Source organism: Sprattus sprattus (assembly GCF_963457725.1).
Source record: "Sprattus sprattus genome assembly, chromosome: 15".
Taxonomy (NCBI): Eukaryota; Metazoa; Chordata; class Actinopteri; order Clupeiformes; family Clupeidae; genus Sprattus; species Sprattus sprattus.
In genome coordinates this window covers 9,916,755-9,930,035 of record NC_137913.1, presented here as the reverse complement: position 1 = coordinate 9,930,035, position 13,281 = coordinate 9,916,755, and the positions used below count along the sequence as shown (strand labels likewise).

The following is a 13,281-nucleotide window of genomic DNA, read 5'->3' as shown; positions in this document are numbered from 1 at the left end:
GACCCCCTTATGGACAGTGTACAAATGTATTTGTTGACAAGCTGAAGGACATGGAACTGGCAAAGATAACGGTAAGTCAAAGAAGCATGTAGGTACACAAGGTATAGAAATATCAATTGATTTTACACAAATATGACTGCATAATTGTATTTATTGTGACGTTGGAGATAAACGCTAACACAACCAAAAGAAAAAACACAAAAAAGAAGGACAGATTTTAAATTTGCTGAAATATTGCTCACATTTTCAGCCCAAATACAAGTGCATCTTAAAATAATTGAATATTGTGGAAAAGGTAATTTTTCTTTTTTTTTTCTTTTCAAAATATTCTGAGATGCTGGATTTTTGATTTCCATGAGCTGTAAGCGGTAATCATCAAGATTAAAACAAAAAAAACCTTGAAACATGCCACTTCATGTGTAATGATTCTAGAATTAATCTTTTCCACGATATAATAAAAAAACATTTTTGGTGCACTTGTACATTGTTTTCTAATAATTTGAATGTGGAGTATGTGTAATCTAATTAAATGTTGTTGGGTTAGGTTCAAGGTTGCAACCTTTCAAGGCTTCTTGGCGTGAGATTGACAAAGACTGAGATTACTTTTTTGGATGCTAGGCTGAGACAGGAGAGGTCGATAAAATCTGGTCTAGTTGTTGTTGCGTGAGGTGGTGCCATAAAGCATTATGTAGCTCTTGCGAGAAAGGTAGTGGTCACCCCACAGCTTCTCAAAGTGGACTGTTTGTGTTCACAGCAACCCCCATACATTGGTTGCTATTAGGCACCCCAGAGTCTGGTCACAGTTAACCCTCCTATTATGTTTGGGGTCATTTTTGACCCCATTCAATGTTTAACATCTCTAAATTAATGATTGACATAATGTTTTTTGCTTCATATTTAATGACTTTTCCTAATTCAATGGGGACAACTGGGTAAACACAAAATGATCATGATGATATGTTTTCAATGCCCTGTACGCATGCTTTACGCATAGGTGCAATTTCACCCCAGGCTGTTTTAATTGTATTAAATATTTAAGAAAATCATCTTTTTTCATCAAATTGTTACTATTCTTGATAACAGAAATAGGCTTTTATTCGAAAAGTTATAGATAACAACAATATTTACTTAGAAATAATATGAAGCCATAAAAACACCAGAAACACCAATTTTAGGTCAATCAGTGAGATTTTATGGTGATCTGCCTATTTCTCCATAGTCACATAACATCTATTTTGGATGTATAAGGGGGATGGGTGGGGTATTGTTTTATTTTTAAGGGCTATTAAGGTAGTAACCAAACAGACCTAAAGTACCTGATTGTCACGACTTGGGACCTCCGGGCGTCACAAGTTGGGACCTCCGAGCCTCTAGGGCCCGCCAACTAGAAAGGCTTGTGGTGTGGTTCTATTTGTACATGTGCTTTCTATGTTTGTTATATTTTCACATGTGCTTTTGTTTTCCTTGTGTGCCCTCACCTGTTTCCCATTGTGTGCCCTCACCTGTGTCCCTTTTTGTGCCCTCACCTGTTTTGCATTGTCACAATTAGCCAGGAGTTAAATACCTGGCTAGTTTCCTTGACAAGTATCGGGTCGTTAGATTGTTTTTGTCCCCATGGTTTTTGGTCGTGCTCATAGCACATAGTCTTTGTGAGTCAAGACAAGACAGGCAGTCCTCAAATGCACTGAGGTGCCTCCAGTTTTAGCTAGTTCCGGGTTTGTGTCTTGCTGCAGCTCTCAAGCTGCTTTTTGGCTTCGTGAAGCTCCCCTCAGGTAGCTATCGTTCAGGCTCGCCTGAAAGCTACATTTTGTATATTATTTAGTTTATGCCTTTTGCCCTTTTGCTGATCTTTTGTGTTTTTGGAGTTTCCACTGTGGAGGTATCTTTTGTGTTTTTGAAAATAAAAAGAAACTTTGTTCAAAACGACATCCTGCAACTGGGTCCTCTTAATATCTCACCTGGCTAAGATCTGGTTCACAAACCCAGCGACTCGGGTTCAATTCCTGAGAAAAGCCTGTAACTGATAGATAAACCTGGGTAAAAAATTAAATATATACATTTTTTGAGGTTTAAATTGCTGGGGTCAAATTTACGAGGCATCGTGATGTCCTAATTAAATTAAAGGACTACACGGACACTGTAAATGTAAGTGAATAAATAAATAAGCACTAAACTGAATCGTGTTGATATAGCCCTAGTGGAATAGAATGGACACATCTTCATCCCGTAACACTACCTCCACATCTGCACCAGTGAAGTTAGATTTATGTTTACTCGACTGTTGCTCGCTTTGCGCTTTGACAATGTAGCTTTCGAGTTGCTTTCGCATGGATTCGGTCGATTCCGACTGCACACGTGACTACAATTGCGTGCCCTTATAAGGATCTGGCAGGGCGTGTATGTATGCAAATGCAGGTGTATGTATATAATTCATGCGCATTACATTTTTGAATTCTTATACGAGGGAGCACAGCTGAGAACACTTCAGCAGCATAAGAACACATTTTTAGGCGTTCATAAATCTGGTGGAGATCTTTTTCTTAAGTTGGTTTTCCGAAGTCCAGTTTCAGAAAAAACTTCAGAAAATGTTAGAGAATGAGGCCCAATGTTATTTGGGGCACCAAGGCAGATGGTGGCCTTAGGGGATTGGCTGATGGCAAATGCAAAGGGTCTTGAGGTGCAAAACGCTTTAAAGTGTGCGCGCCTTTTCTTACTTCTTCTGATCTTTCTGCAGCTGCTGCTTCTCCTTTCTTTGAGTGTGATGATCCTCTCTTCCCCTGCACTCTTATTCTTTCATTCTGTCTGTCTCTCCTTCACCATTTCTCTCACACCGTTCATTTCAGGTTTGGTTATTCATCTCAGGTTATGTTATTTTTTATCCCATGCATTCAGGTTTATTGGGTCATTTAAGGGAACTTCTAATTGGCATCCAACCTATGTATAACCTTGCTATTTTCTACAGTTGACTTATTCACTTGGGTTGTAAAGTTCATTCAGTTCGACTGACACTTGTAACATCTAAGCTTACATGTATTGTATTCATACAGTCGAATGTCCAGCCACGCCCCCGTTCAGAGATCTGTTTCCCACTAGATCTATGCAAATAATATTCTTCTTGTCCCTCCCATCAAGCTCCTCCCCTTCCAAGCCAGAAAAGAGACGGCAAGTTGACTTTGAAATAACAGAAATAAAAAAAACTGCACTGAAAAAGGCTGACATAAGGAAACAAAAACACATTTTTTTAGGGATTCATCCTATGCCCATTTTACCACAAATTGACATGGTCCCTCTGGTTCTCAATGAAATTTATCCATGATTAATTATTGAGTCATGGGTTTCACTTCCTTATCCTCATTTCAGATAAAACATTATTCAGGAGTTCCAGCCACCGCAGATTACGTGGCAAACATTTGCAAATGGGTAGATGGATCAAAATCAATCTCAGATACAGGCTATTTGGAGTTGAGATATTGGTACGCTTCAAAGGTCTTTGCCTCATGCATTCAGGTATGAACAATACAGGAAATGATGCATAATACGACCACACAGAGATATTTATAATTCCAATTGTCTGGTTATCTGGTTATCGAGACCTTTTGTTTGATCATCCCCTTAAAAAAAGCGTGTATTTTCAATTGCCACACAGTTTGAGTAGAGTTCAGTTTAGAGTTAATCATGGCTTCATGGTCAGTGCTTCTCTCGACTCCTAAAGCTCTTTGCGTACATGATGAGGAAACTCACCTCAGAGACGGCAAAGAAATCTCCTTTCCTGGATCGGAGGGCGCTGGACTGGAGAAATAATAAACTTTGACTTTAATCAAGTTTGTATGTGTGTTAATCATATGCCTTTGTTTGCTGAAACATGACTTTTCTGTTTCTGTTTCCTTCCTGTTCCGTGCTGACGGTTTTTACTTAACGGTTGTTGCTTTAATTCACCTTCTCTGTGTGTGTGTGTGTGTGTGTGTGTGTCTAAGCAGGATGTGGGTGAGCTTGTACCTCTCTCGCAGGATGTGGGTGAGCCCGACATCTCATTGAGATGGAGATCAAGCGTAGAGAGACATGCTGAGACTTTGTTTCTTAGAAGTCTTCAGTATATGTGTGTCCGCGGCCGTGCATTTGTACGTGTGTGTGCCCTGGAGATTGTGTGTGTTTTGTTCAATTTACTCTCTGCTGTATCATATGATAATACACTTGATGCATTATTTGTTAAAAGTTATTTCATACTGTGTGTGTGTGTGTGTGTGTGTGTGTGTGTGTGTGCGTTTGTGTATTTGTGTAAGCGTGTTTGCAAGTGCTCACTTAAATGATTTTCCACTATGCTCATCCTCAGGCCTCCGTAGGTTTGCAGCTGTGTGCTCCTGCCCTGTAACAAATGCCCAAACTGCCAAACATGTTACATTAATAGATCCTTATATCAGTCTCTCTGTCCCAGTCATTTTAATAATCATCCTACCCCTAAAATACACAGGTCTCTTCTCCCTTGTTACACACACACACACGCGCACACAGAATGAGAGAGAGGAGGACTGAGATATTCATTCAGGGTGTCGAATGACCTGCTGATGACAGCCAATGCCGGATCACCCTCACTACTCATCCTCCTGGATCTGACTGCTGCATTCGACACAGTGGATCACACTATCCTGCTAGCGTGCCTCCACACCACCATTGGACTGTCAGGCTCTGCACTCAAGTGGTTCCAGTCCTACCTTTCTGGAAGGACTGAATATGTCTCACTGGGAAGATGCAAGTCCAGACTGCTCGCTGTGTCCTGTGGTGTTCCACAAGGGTCGGTCCTCTGCCCCATCCTCTTCATTATCTACATGCTCCCCCTCAGTCGTGTCATCAGCAGACATTTCCACTGTTATGCCGAAGACACACAGCTGTACATTAAAACTGCCCCAAGCCCTTCTGCTGCCATATCATGTCGCACTGCGGTGAAGACAGCGGAGCGTATCTTCGGCGGCCATCTCCCTTCCGTGCAAAGCATCTACAACACTACTGAATATTATTTTATTGTTTTAATGAATTTGAATATGCACATGAGCTCCACACTTATTGAATGTCCTAATTTGCGTAGGCAGAAACACCATTAATATGTGTGACAAATACATCGGCCCAATCTTCATCCAATCATCCTACTGCCAATGTTGTAATGGCAATGCTGCTTTTGACTGGCCTCTAACCTGAAAACTGGCTGGCTTGGAAGCACCTGCCAGGGGTATTGTGTTTCTGCCTATGCAAATTAGGACATATTCAATAAGCGTGGAGCTCATGTGCATATTCAAATTAATTTTAAAAGAAACTTGTAATACAGTTACTTTTAATTAATACTTTTACCATGCAAAGTTTTATTGTGGTTGTCACGACTTGACACCCTGTGTCACCAGTTGGGACCTCCGGGCCTCTAGAGGCCGCCAACTCGAGTTCTACTTGTGTGCCCATGTGCTTTTGTGTTTGTTTGCCTGTACATGTGCTTTTGGTTTACTTCCTGTGTCTTGTCATTGTGTTTCCTGACATGTGCTCCCTTGTTGTCTCTCCTTCCCTCACCTGTTCCCAATATCACCCTGTTTGTTAGTTTGATTTGTTTCACCTGTCCCCTGTGCTATTTTAAGTTCAGTGTTTCCTGTGTCCTTTGTCGGGTCGTTGTCCGACGTCAGTCCAAGTCTTGTGTTCCCAGTTTCGAGTAGCATGGTGAGAGATTTTGTTAAATGTATTCCTTCTCTGCCTAGCTTCCTTGTTGTGTCTCTTTGCCGTTTTTTCGAGTCTTGCCATTTTTTAGTGATGGCGAAATGAAGCTTCATGAGCCCTCGAAGCTTTTCAGCAAAAGTGTTGAAAAAAGGTTCACTACTCGAAGCGTCGTTCGCTCTCTAGTGACACCTGCAGGTCAATAAAAATACGGTGTAAGAAAGATTTTCTCGGGATAGTGAATTTGTTAAATTTGTTGTGGTGCGCAAGGCCTGCTAAGACAACATGCACACAAACGTATGGTGGAAGAAAACGTTTCTCCATTAATTAAAATTTCATAGTAGGCGAATACAAGTACAATAAAGGCTTTATTTTTGTATTCTTTGTTCTAATAATAGTTCGATCTGTAAATTAAGGATTACATGGTGGCACAACGGTAAGCGACGTCGGCTGGAACGGTGGACTGTTTAGTTTCGAGTCCTGACCAAAGCGAATTTTAAACGGTGCTTTACATAAAAAAAAAAGCCTGTAAATTATCTTTACTCTCTATGCCGTAGGAACATAGTGAACGTGCTTTTGGAATACTGGTCAGTACTTTTGTAAAACCAATTAGTGCTTCTGGACAACTGGTCAGTGCAGGGCACTGAAAAGGGGGAGAAAGTGCTTTGTGCAACTGGATCAAGTTCTTTCTCTTTCTAACTGGCTCTATAACTCTAGGCCTATCTCAAATATTCTATACTACCAACAACACCAAACAATCTAAATCTCCAACTATCGCTTATTCTCCAACCACTGACAATAACTACCACGAATACAAGATGAGTTTTGGGCCGTCGTATAGTCGAAGCGTCCCGAGAAAAGTGAACGAACGAACCACTTGGTGAAGCACTTGATTCAAATGAGGCTTCAGACGTCGTCGGTGACGTCATCTCGGCAAAACGATACAAGCCTCGATACGCGCTCCGGTGAGGTAGTGCTTCATTTTCGCGACACAAGCTCCGAAGCCTCGGCTTCATTTGTAACATCACTACCATTTTTGATCCTCTGAGTTTTTGCTTTGGATCTTCTGTGCGTTAACCTTTTTGGAAATAAAGCCTGAGTTCAACTGTATCTGGTCTGCCATTGGATCCTTTCCTGCCTAAACCCTGACAGAACGACCCGACCAAGATGGACCCAGCAGACCGGATACTTTTTGACCCAGATTGCAGAGTTTTTGACTGCGAGGCCAATAAGGCCTTACATTTGCTCCCCTGGGAACTTTTCTGGGACAATAGCTCATCAAGTGAGGAGGACCCGGACCCAGATGATCAACTCACAGAAGGTGCGTTTATTGATGGGGGTCCTATCCTAGGTGATCGCTTTTTTGAGAAGCCTGTAGTCAGAGGCGACTACACTGGCTTTACCTATGGGGACAGTTCAGATGAGGAGGAGGAACTGTTCTCATCTCTGCTTGAGCCCGGACCCAGACGGGACTCACTGTATGCGGGCAGTCGGTTGGCTTTCAGGCACACCCCGCTCAAGACGCCACCTCAGGTCTCGTTCCCTTCCGTTCCTACGGTCCACTGTGAGCCCGGTGGGTGGATCGGGGGGGATTATTTCATGCGTGACCAGTACTTTGTATATACGGATGAGTTGGTAATGGCGCTCACCCTCTCCTGCACCTCCTGCTTCTGCCCAGGCATCTCCAGCTCCAGCAACCCGGCCTACCCCTGCACCTCGCAGGGCCCTAGCTCCAGCTCCAGCAACCCGGCCTACCCCTGCACCTCGCAGGGCTCTAGCTCCAGCTCCAGCAACCCGGCCTACCCCTGCACCTCGCAGAGCTTTTGCTCTAGCCCCAGAGCCATTCCATGCCCCTGTCCGCAGTGTCCCGACTGCCCCTGTCTCCAGTGCCCTGACTGCCCCTGTCTCCGGTGCCCCGACTGCCCCGGTCTCCGGTGCCCTGACTGCCCCGGTCTCCGGTGCCCTGACTGCCCCGGTCTCCGGTGCCCTGACTGCCCCGGTCTCTGGTGCCCTGACTGCCCCGGTCTCCGGTGCCCTGACTGCCCCGGTCTCCGGTGCCCTGACTGCCCCGGTCTCCAGTGCCCTGACTGCCCCGGTCTCCAGTGCCCTGACTGCCCCGGTCTCCAGTGCCCATGTCTCCTGTGCCCCTGTCCCAGGTTCTCTTGCCCTTGTCCCAGGTGTCCCTATCCCGGGCACCTGTGTCCCTGTCCCAGGTTCTCCTGCCCCTGTCCCGAGCGCCCCTGTCTCGAGCCCCCCAGGCACCCCTGTCCAGCCACCAGATACTCTGCCCTTGCTTGGCCGGAAAACCGGCAAGCCACCAGACAGTCTGCCTCTGCTTGGTCACCGAACCGGCCGGCCACCGGATGGTCTACCCCTGCTTGGCCGCCCACCCGGTCGACCACCAGACTCTCCACCCCTCTTCTGCCGCCCACCCGGCTGGCCGCCGGACCCTTCCCTGATCAGCCTGGTCCCTGCCTGCCCACCGTCCTTGCCCTGGACCCCCTCCACCCACCCTATGTGGACCTTTTGATTGACTTTGGGCCGTCTGGGATCCGGCCCTTAGAGGGGGGGTACTGTCACGACTTGACACCCTGTGTCACCAGTTGGGACCTCCGGGCCTCTAGAGGCCGCCAACTCGAGTTCTACTTGTGTGCCCATGTGCTTTTGTGTTTGTTTGCCTGTACATGTGCTTTTGGTTTACTTCCTGTGTCTTGTCATTGTGTTTCCTGACATGTGCTCCCTTGTTGTCTCTCCTTCCCTCACCTGTTCCCAATATCACCCTGTTTGTTAGTTTGATTTGTTTCACCTGTCCCCTGTGCTATTTTAAGTTCAGTGTTTCCTGTGTCCTTTGTCGGGTCGTTGTCCAACGTCAGTCCAAGTCTTGTGTTCCCAGTTTCGAGTAGCATGGTGAGAGATTTTGTTAAATGTATTCCTTCTCTGCCTAGCTTCCTTGTTGTGTCTCTTTGCCGTTTTTTCGAGTCTTGCCATTTTTGATCCTCTGAGTTTTTGCTTTGGATCTTCTGTGCGTTAACCTTTTTGGAAATAAAGCCTGAGTTCAACTGTATCTGGTCTGCCATTGGATCCTTTCCTGCCTAAACCCTGACAGTGGTATGAGTAAAGGATAAAAATTAAGCCTATTTGGGTGTATTTTAGGCATATTCGATTAGTGAAAAGCTCATTTGCATATTAAAAGAAAAACTTGTAATACAAAACATTTTACTTTTCATGGGTAATTTCATTGTGTTAAGTTTTATTTTGATTGATAGGAGTAAAGGAAAAAAAATACATTTTTGGGGTGTATTGCAGCCTGGCATTATTAGCACACATATAGGATTGATGAGAATTAAACATATTTCCTCAACTAGGATTTCTTAGGACTTTTAGTATGTTGTTCTGGACACCTCATTGAAATGATCTATGCTGAAAAAAAATATTTTACAATTAGTTCTATTTTTGGCTCCAAAATGGGACCAAAAAGTGTTTTAGTTTTTATTTGGCTTGTTTTTTAGGAAGCATTGGTATTTAACAACACACCTGATTCATTTAGTACGCGATCAATACTTGGAATCAAAAGCTCCTCAAATTCCCAGAGTTTCTTGTCGACGAAAAGCTGGTCTTTGGAGAGTTGGGCTTGGTTTGGCTTCCTGACATGGATGAGGCGGCATATATTGAAAGGGACGTCAAATATGAGTCCAAACTGCTTCAGCGTGTTGTGTACTGAAGTCTGCTCCACACTCCGGGGGTTGATGATAAGCTTCCTGTTGTTAAACACGTCCTTCCTGTCCGGTTCTCGGTGGACATGCTCCAGGATGTTCACACCAGGCACACTCCTCCACCGAGGCAGACGAAATCTGCTGTCAGCTGTCATCGAACTGCGTTTTGGGGAAGATGTGGTTCTCAAATCTGAAGACCCCTGCGTTGGGATGCTGCTGCTGTAAAGAGCCCATTAACTTCTCCAGGTTGGCATGCTTGTAAGGCATAATGATCTCATCCTGGTCATTCAGCAGGAGGTACTTTGACTGGTACATGTTTCTGTATATGCATTCATTCAGAGTGGTTAGCTGTCCATAATAATGAATGTCCCCATGGTGTAAGTCATATTTCCACCCAGTAGAGGGCGTTAGGAACTTGCCTATTGGCCAAGGCACAACTTCCAGCATGCCCTCTTTTCTGTAGTACTTGAGAATTTTCTCAACGTCTGGTCCACAGCTGGTGTTGTAGATGACCACCCTCTGAACCCCTATAAGCTTGTACACCTCCATGGTTTGTGCAAATTGGAGGGCATTATTGTACTCCCCAAAAAGGTTAGATATGCATACAGTAAAGTTGTACCTAAACGATTCCTTGACCTCCTGGTTTTGGATTGATAAAAATGTCAAATTGGCGTTTGGGTTAGCTGTGATGCTGACACGCGTGGCTTGCTGTAATGCTGGACTCATGCACAACACGTCTGAAGTCACAAAAGGAAAGCCGAAGTCATCGCTGTGCACGTCAACTTTTGCCTGAAAAGATGTGCACTGACCCAGAGGCCTATCAGCCTTAGCATCAGCCTTATCCTTAGCGTTAGCACATAGGACACAGTAGAGTGGCTGCAGCTCCTGCCTGCAGATGATGCTGATCACCCTGATGGCCCCGCCCAGTCTGTGGTCCTTAAAGGCAGACACCATGAGGTGCCTGGAGCCTGGGATGAGGGTGATGGTGTCCGGGGGCAGTTCAGGCTCAGCTGAAGGTCGTTTGCTGCTCATGAGGTTCACTAGGGTAATTGTGTGCTCCCACCTCAGCATCAGGAGGACGGTCAAGGCAGCGATGCCAACCAGCAGCGCAAGCTTCCTCTGCATCATGGGTGCTCAGTCCGCTGGGATACAGCATCTACAATCTGCACAGCCAAATATGACATGGTGAGACACAACATTACTCAAGAACACTTTCTTGTACACACACAGACAGAAACACATTCACATACAGGCAAATGTTTTAATTTACAGACACACTCACAAGCGCCATTTAAAAAAAAAACTTTGCTTGTGATGAAAAGGATACTATGCAAGATACTATGATCAACAACAGTGTCAAAGGCTGCACTGAGGTTCAATAACACTAGGACTGACTGTTTTACCTGTATTGGCATTAAAGCCACCATTTGAGAGAATTTATAATTTTTGCTACTGCGCTCCCCCTAAAGTTGTGGAGTGTAGTTCACTTTTACACCATTGTCATGAATACAAATCGCTCTTCAAGACCCCCTTATGGACAGTGTACACATGTATTTGTTGACAAGCTGAAGGACATGGAACTGGCAAAGATAACGGTAAGTCAAAGAAGCATGTAGGTACACAAGGTATAGAAATATCAATTGATTTTACAAAAATATGACTGCATAATTGTATTTATTGTGACGTTGGAGATAAACGCTAACACAACCAAAAGAAAAAACACAAAAAAGAAGGACAGATTTTAAATTTGCTGAAATATTGCTCACATTTTCAGCCCAAATACAAGTGCATCTTAAAATAATTGAATATTGTGGAAAAGGTAATTTTTCTTTTTTTTTCTTTTCAAAATATTCTGAGATGCTGGATTTTTGATTTCCATGAGCTGTAAGCGGTAATCATCAAGATTAAAACAAAAAAAACCTTGAAACATGCCACTTCATGTGTAATGATTCTAGAATTAATCTTTTCCACGATATAATAAAAAAACATTTTTGGTGCACTTGTACATTGTTTTCTAATAATTTGAATGTGGAGTATGTGTAATCTAATTAAATGTTGTTGGGTTAGGTTCAAGGTTGCAACCTTTCAAGGCTTCTTGGCGTGAGATTGACAAAGACTGAGATTACTTTTTTGGATGCTAGGCTGAGACAGGAGAGGTCGATAAAATCTGGTCTAGTTGTTGTTGCGTGAGGTGGTGCCATAAAGCATTATGTAGCTCTTGCGAGAAAGGTAGTGGTCACACCACAGCTTCTCAAAGTGGACTGTTTGTGTTCACAGCAACCCCCATACATTGGTTGCTATTAGGCACCCCAGAGTCTGGTCACAGTTAACCCTCCTATTATGTTTGGGGTCATTTTTGACCCCATTCAATGTTTAACATCTCTAAATTAATGATTGACATAATGTTTTTTGCTTCATATTTAATGACTTTTCCTAATTCAATGGGGACAACTGGGTAAACACAAAATGATCATGATGATATGTTTTCAATGCCCTGTACGCATGCTTTACGCATAGGTGCAATTTCACCCCAGGCGGTTTTAATTGTATTAAATATTTAAGAAAATCATCTTTTTTCATCAAATTGTTACTATTCTTGATAACTAAAATAGGCTTTTATTCGAAAAGTTATAGATAACAACAATATTTACTTAGAAATAATATGAAGCCATAAAAACACCAGAAACACCAATTTTAGGTCAATCAGTGAGATTTTATGGTGATCTGCCTATTTCTCCATAGTCACATAACATCTATTTTGGATGTATAAGGGGGATGGGTGGGGTATTGTTTTATTTTTAAGGGCTATTAAGGTAGTAACCAAACAGACCTAAAGTACCTGATTGTCACGACTTGGGACCTCCGGGCGTCACAAGTTGGGACCTCCGAGCCTCTAGGGCCCGCCAACTAGAAAGGCTTGTGGTGTGGTTCTGTTTGTACATGTGCTTTCTATGTTTGTTATATTTTCACATGTGCTTTTGTTTTCCTTGTGTGCCCTCACCTGTTTCCCATTGTGTGCCCTCACCTGTGTCCCTTTTTTTGCCCTCACCTGTTTTGCATTGTCACAATTAGCCAGGAGTTAAATACCTGGCTAGTTTCCTTGACAAGTATCGGGTCGTTAGATTGTTTTTGTCCCCATGGTTTTTGGTCGTGCTCATAGCACATAGTCTTTGTGAGTCAAGACAAGACAGGCAGTCCTCAAATGCACTGAGGTGCCTCTAGTTTTAGCTAGTTCCGGGTTGGTGTCTTGCTGCAGCTCTCAAGCTGCTTTTTGGCTTCGTGAAGCTCCCCTCAGGTAGCTATCGTTCAGGCTCGCCTGAAAGCTACATTTTGTATATTATTTAGTTCATGCCTTTTGCCCTTTTGCTGATCTTTTGTGTTTTTGGAGTTTCCACTGTGGAGGTATCTTTTGTGTTTTTGAAAATAAAAAGAAACTACGTTCAAAACGTCGTCCTGCAACTGGGTCCTCTTAATATCTCACCTGGCAAAGATCTGGTTCACAAACCCAGCGACTCGGGTTCAATTCCTGAGAAAAGCCTGTAACTGATAGATAAACCTGGGTAAAAAATAAAATATATACATTTTTTGAGGTTTAAATTGCTGGGGTCAAATTTACGAGGCATCGTGATGTCCTAATTAAATTAAAGGACTACACGGACACTGTAAATGTAAGTGAATAAATAAATAAGCACTAAACTGAATCGTGTTGATATAGCCCTAGTGGAATAGAATGGACACATCTTCATCCCGTAACACTACCTCCACATCTGCACCAGTGAAGTTAGATTTATGTTTACTCGACTGTTGCTCGCTTTGCCCTTTGACAATGTAGCTTTCGAGTTGCTTTCGCATGGATTCGGTCGATTCCGACTGCACACGT

General features: G+C 43.5%; 1 protein-coding gene across 1 annotated transcript; it reads right to left on the bottom strand.

Moving 5' to 3' along the window:
• Window positions 1-9,545: 9,545 nt before the first annotated feature.
• On the bottom strand, window positions 9,546-10,529 carry LOC308376264 (uncharacterized protein; the record flags this gene model as incomplete). The annotated part of the gene is made up of 1 exon (XM_080852559.1): window positions 9,546-10,529. The coding sequence occupies one exon, from the start codon at window positions 10,527-10,529 to the stop codon at window positions 9,546-9,548; it is 984 nt and encodes a 327-aa protein (XP_080708685.1).
• Window positions 10,530-13,281: the final 2,752 nt, after the last annotated feature.